Source organism: Marmota marmota, unplaced genomic scaffold, assembly GCF_001458135.2.
Source record: "Marmota marmota marmota unplaced genomic scaffold, marMar, whole genome shotgun sequence".
Lineage (NCBI taxonomy): Eukaryota > Metazoa > Chordata > Mammalia > Rodentia > Sciuridae > Marmota > Marmota marmota.
Window position 1 is genome coordinate 18,698,264 of NW_026000174.1, and position 6,223 is coordinate 18,704,486.

The following is a 6,223-nucleotide window of genomic DNA, read 5'->3' on the forward strand; positions in this document are numbered from 1 at the left end:
AATAAACTTATATTTCTTATATTGCCCTCAGAAATGCCATGCTAGCCTAAAAATAATTAAGGGACAGAAATAAAAAAAAAACACACATATTTCTTCCCCTAGGCTTCTCCACAAATATGGCTAAATTCCCAGTCCTTCCTTTTGACTTGGACTTCTATTTCTTACACATTTGAATCCTATTAGTTAAACCATAGAAAAGGCATAATATCACTGAATCTGAACTTGCACAGTGAAAGACAGACAGATAAAGTAGTCAGCTTAACCCACCTACTTCAGATCATTGTGAGTCACAAATGAAACAACTTGTTTAAAATTGATTTTGGACTTGCCAAAGTCATTGCTAATATACTCTATTATTAGCAAGAGAAAAAGACTTGTGAGATTTTCTAAGTATCAGACAGGAGAGCCACATCTATCAGACTTGCTTGGGGAAGCAGAGGTGAAATGGGGAGACCAGGGAAGGAATGTCCATCCTCCCTCCACGTAGAGCAGCCAGTATCACTAAAAGTCTCCCAAATGAGAAGAACCTGAGATGAGCCAGCTGACAGGATTGGAATGGCATTTGGGGAAAAAGAAATACATAACTGGGCAAATGTACTATTTGAATCTCTTGAAAAAGGTATGCCTCTACCAATGTGACAATATCACACAGTTTGGGGTCTACAATATAATTACAACTTCCTTGTCACCCTAATTCTGCCAGAAACTATTCCTTCTTTAGAAGTTTCCATTTTTTAAATGATTAGTTACATCATGGGTGAAGTATATTTCCTTCTTTATAAGACTGATGGGCAAGCACATTTTCATGGAATTATTTGCAAGGTCTAAAGGGGTTCTGGAAATTAATTGTATCCAATCTTCTGTGTAAAGTGGGATTAGGATTAGAACAGTACAGCATGTTTGCCTACCAATCTGGATCTTGAGCTCTCAGTTCCTTATTTATAATGTATATTTGATAATCCTTGATAATAAGATATATTTTACTAGATATTGATGATTAAATGTTATAAAGTTCTAGAATAATTGAACACATTTCCTAGGAAATAGAAAGGGTTCCAAAAATAATTATATAATTTTATGTTATATTGGTGAGCCTAATGAAAATGAAACAGGGCAGTTCTTAAATACTCAATGGAAAAGAGCTTCTAAATCCACAAAATAACACCTTAATAGAGATTTCTGTCCCAGTAAACAGACTTAAGTACAAAGGCCTATATGATTTGAAAGGCCTGACTAATACATTTGCCAAGCTGCAGCATTCTTTGGGATTTCCTTAACAAATTTATGTACAATTCTTTTTTATCCAGCCTATCCCTCAGGTCAGAGTTAGCCATCACTCCTGCACATATAATTATTGTTGTTCATGTTGTTTGTTCTCATTAGTACCCATCAGCCTCCAGACTCATTTTAGTTTTACTCCTGCACAGTAAGAGTGTTTCTTATTTAATTTGTGACCCTGGCACCTAATGGAAGGCCAGTGAAAAGACTAAATAAAAAGAAAGTAGTGGCAATATTGAACTGCTGTCTGGAGGGAGAGAAACATGTACATGGATCATTATATTCAAGATAGAAAAGGAGCATGAAAAAGGGATGGAAGGCTGGAAAGGTGGGCTCTAGCACCCCCGCACCATTGCAATCACCAGATTTCCACTTGTTCAATGACACTTAACTGTAACTGTGTGAAATTGCTCATTCACTTTAAACTTGTTTCTGCCAGAAATTAGCTATTCTCCAAATATGAAGATCCATCTAAGAAGTAGATGGGGGGGGGCAATTATGTGGTAGGGTCCATTTTACCAAATAAAAGTGATCTCATAGAAAATTGGAAGTTAACTTTATTTTTAGTATATAATAAATAAAAATCTCTAATTAAATCAAAATTAATTCAAATAAAATCTCATAATGCAAATTGCATGGGAACTAGGGGCATTTATCTGTGCCCCTTTTATGTCAGGCTCTACTAGGCATACTGTGAGAGTTAAATTGCAGATATGATAGTTTATGTGGCTATGAAAAAGAAAACAGGAAAAATTTATAGATACAAATTGAGAATCTCATCTGTCCCCAAAGTATTTCCTAAGTAATTGTTTTCCTCTTAAGTTTCTAAAAGTACCCAACAATTCTATTAAAAGCATAAGTTGATTAAATCAAGCCCATAATAAATCATATTATCTCAGTCCTCTGCACTGTGCAATGTAATAGGAGTAACCCAACTAGTATGGCATTATGGATAAACAGACAAATAACAATGGCCTGGATATACTGCCACAAGTTGTGTCCATGTAAAGAAAGTTGTTTTATCTTTGTGTACTTACAGTCATTAGATGATTTTTTCCTCATTTTACAGATCACTAAAAGAAAGTTGTAAAAATTCATTACTAAATATGACGGCACACCAAAATGACACTGACCCCAGTGGAATTTCAGACTTCCTTCTGAATTGTTTTGTCACATCTCCTGGCTGGCAACTCTGGCTGTCCCTGCCCCTCAGTCTCCTCTTCCTCCTGGCCATGGGAGCCAATGCTGTCCTTCTGATCACCATTCGGCTGGAGGCCTCCCTGCATGAGCCCATGTACTATCTGCTCAGCCTCCTCTCCCTGCTGGACATTGTGCTCTGCCTCACTGTCATCCCCAAGGTCCTGGCCATCTTCTGGTTTGACCTCAGGCTCATCAGCTTCTCTGCCTGCTTCCTTCAGATGTATATCATGAATAGCTTTCTAGCCATGGAATCCTGTACATTCATGGTAATGGCCTTTGATCACTATATAGCCATCTGCCACCCACTGAGATACCCATCCATCATTACTGACCAATTTGTAATCAAGGCTGTCATTTTCATTGTGGCCAGGAATGTCTTCTTATGTATGCCCAACCCCATTCTCTCAGCACGACTCTATTACTGTGGGAGAAATGTCATTGAGAACTGTATCTGTGCCAATATGTCTGTCTCCGGGCTCTCTTGTGATGATGTCACCCTCAATCGCCTTTATCAGTTTGCTGCAGGCTGGACTCTACTGGGATCTGACCTTATCCTCATTTTCCTCTCTTACATCCTCATACTTCGAGCTGTGCTAAAACTCAAGGCTGAGGGTGCTGTGGCCAAAGCCCTCAGCACTTGTAGTTCCCACTTCATCCTCATCCTCTTCTTCAGCACCATTCTTCTGGTCTTTGTCCTCACACATGTGGCAAAGAGAAAGGTCTCTCCTGATGTGCCAGTCTTGCTCAATGTCCTTCACCATGTCATCCCTGCAGCCCTAAACCCCATTGTTTATGGGTTGAGAACCCAGGAGATCAAGCAAGGAATCCAGAGATTACTGAAGAAAGGGTGGTAACAAGGGCAACTGACTCTCTGCTTTCCTAATGTAGGATGACTTGATAATCACTTGATGGAAAATTGGGCTGAGACCCATAACTTGGAGACAAGATTTTAAAATAAAGGTAAGTACTAGTTCTGAAATAAGTTCCTGACTCCTTACACTTTAAACCCAATAACTTCTTCCAAAACACACACGCAAAAAAAGAAAAAAAATTCCAACATCTTTGTAACCTTTCAATGATTCCCTAATATTTATGATACTATTTTGTCTAAAATATAAGAACTCAAGAAGATGAATACTTTAGTAGAGAAATAACTCCCAGTAAATACTAAACTTACAACTTTAAACATTTAATTTAAAAAAATAAAATTGTGGATATCAGTGGCCTTGATAATAACTTGCTATTATAAATATTACTATTGTTATCCCATCTGCATAATGCAATTTTGAAGACCACAATAGTTTAAATGTCAGCATTGACAGTGGTTAGAGTGCATAATCTCTTTCATTTTCCTCTAACCAGACCAATACCTTTTTCTCCCCCTCCTCTTTTTCAAGCAAAGCCCTTTTTCTGTTGGCGGAAGCCTCAATGGAATAAAGCTCCTGTAAAAATTAAGGACCCATGGGGTAATGAGTTTTTCTGGGTTAGAAGGAATTACCTTAGATAGCCTTCTCCTTAATGTCTTTGCGCCACTGTCTGTGCTTGAAGTTCACGTGCAGGATTCACAGTGACTTCACTTGTGATCTGTGGACAGGACTCTACTGCAGCATTCTCATATGTTACAATATCAGAAATCACCCTAGAAATGACAGTTAAATATACTAGGGTCTATTACCAATGGAGCACAGGTTTCATAAAGCAACTTCTTCCTTCCTGGAACTTGGTTAGAGAACTTGGTAAGTATAAAGACACATAGAACAATTGGCAATCATTGAGAAACTCATATGGTATTTAGACAAAAATATAAAACAAGCTGGGACCTATGATCATTAAAGAATATTTCATCCTATGTAAAAAGACAGGAAAAAAAACGGGGTATAAATCCAGACACAGTGGTGCACACCTGTTATCCCAGATGTGTGGGAGGATGAGGAAGGAGGATGGCAAATTCAAGAGCAAAACAGTTCATCAAAATTAAGAGAAATAAAAAATACATACACATTCAGAGAATGACTCAAATAAGAGAAAACCTGAGATGTTAGATGGTGAGTTCCATGTTCTGCATTGTGGTGCTTGAACAACCATAGGTGACTTCTGTGGCTAAGAGGAACCCAGGAGTATCACTCACCTCAGGATGCTCGTCTTTAACATGAATGCCGAAAACTATTTTTTTTAAATGGCAGAAGACTTTCTTACTAGCTTTCTGTATGTTAAACAGGCTCACAAGGAACTACATTTAAATCCAGGAAAATGTACATTTTAATTACTTTTATCAATGAATAATAAAAAATAATAGCATTATAATAAGCATTAATTGTTTAAGTTAGGAGTTAAGGAAATAATTGCATCCTAATTTTTATGTCTTAAGTTAAATCTTGCCTTCAACAGTTTTTCACAATTCTATACATCAATATCGGAAGACATAAGATATGGAATACTTCATAACCTAACATTCAGTAAGGAACAGATATAGAAAATCTCATCCTTTGAACAATGGAACACATAGAGAATGTTAAAATGAAGGATTTGTCAGTAACTTTTTAATGTACATTTATTTTATTTATTTATTTTTATATGGTGCTGAGGATCAAACCCAGTGCCTCCTCACACATGCAAGGCAAGTTCTCTACTGCTGAGCCCCAGCCTCAAGCCTGATTTGTCAGCAACTTTAACATTGCCAGGAATTAGCCACTCTTCTATGTGCATCTGAGAGATATCTAAGGAAAATTTCACTAGAGAGTGATCAAGGAAATATTGATCAAAATTGCAAAGTGTCCACAGCACAGCAGTAGCCCTGCTAGCCAAATTTTGGGACCAGCTATTTCGTTGTCCAATACATATTCAATACCTGATAAGTGTCACACATTCTTTGTGCTGAGTATAGGGTCATGAACAAGACAAGATATATGTATATTCTGAAGGGAAATTTAGGACATTAAGTAAGGAAACAAATTTTAAAATTACTTCATAACATAGTACATGCTATAAGAAAAAAAAAAAGATGTTATAATCTATCTTTCTATCAGAAAAGCCAGAAGAAGGACACTTTGCGGTAATTTCATTCTTCTTCATAATTGAGTAAAGCTCCATATGCCAAATTTTCTTTATTCATTCATCTGGTGACTTGCATCTTGCCAGTAAATAGAAGGAACTGGAGAACATCACACTAAGAGAAATAAGCTAGAGAGCCGCCCCCTCCCCCCGTGCCGGCAAGGTAGATGGAACTGTGACCACCCACAGAACAGGCCCAGCGGCCTGCTGAGGGGCAGAGCCACCCCCCACCCCCCACGCCTGCCAGGTAGGCGGAACTGTGACCACAGACAGAAAAGGCCCAGTGGCCCGCAGGCGGAGGGGCAGAGCTGCCAACCACTCCTGCAAGGTAGGCGGGCCTGCGACCCACTGGCAGAAAAGGAGCAGTGGCCTGCTGAGAAGCAGAGCCGCCCCCTCCCCCCACGCTGGCAAGGTAGATGGAACTGTGACCACCCACAGAACAGGCCCAGTGGCCTGCTGAGAGGCAGAGCCGCCCCCAACCCCCCGCGCCTGCCAGGTAGGCGGAACTGTGACCACCAACGGAAAAGGCCCAGTGGCCCTCGGAGGGGCAGAGCTGCCAACCACACCGGCAAGGTAGGCAGGCCTGCGAACCACTGGCAGAACAGGCGCAGCAGCCTGCTGAGAGGCAGAGCCACCCCTTCCCCCTGCGCCTGCAAGGTAGATGGGACTGTGACCACCCACAGAACAGGCCCAG

The 6,223-nt window shown here is 39.8% G+C and overlaps 1 protein-coding gene across 1 annotated transcript; it reads left to right on the plus strand.

Annotated features, from left to right (window-relative positions):
- The first annotated feature begins 2,384 nt into the window (after window positions 1-2,384).
- On the plus strand, window positions 2,385-3,332 carry LOC107133717 (olfactory receptor 56A3-like). The gene has a single exon (XM_015475948.1). The coding sequence runs from the start codon at window positions 2,385-2,387 to the stop codon at window positions 3,330-3,332; it is 948 nt and encodes a 315-aa protein (XP_015331434.1).
- The last annotated feature ends 2,891 nt before the right edge of the window (window positions 3,333-6,223 follow it).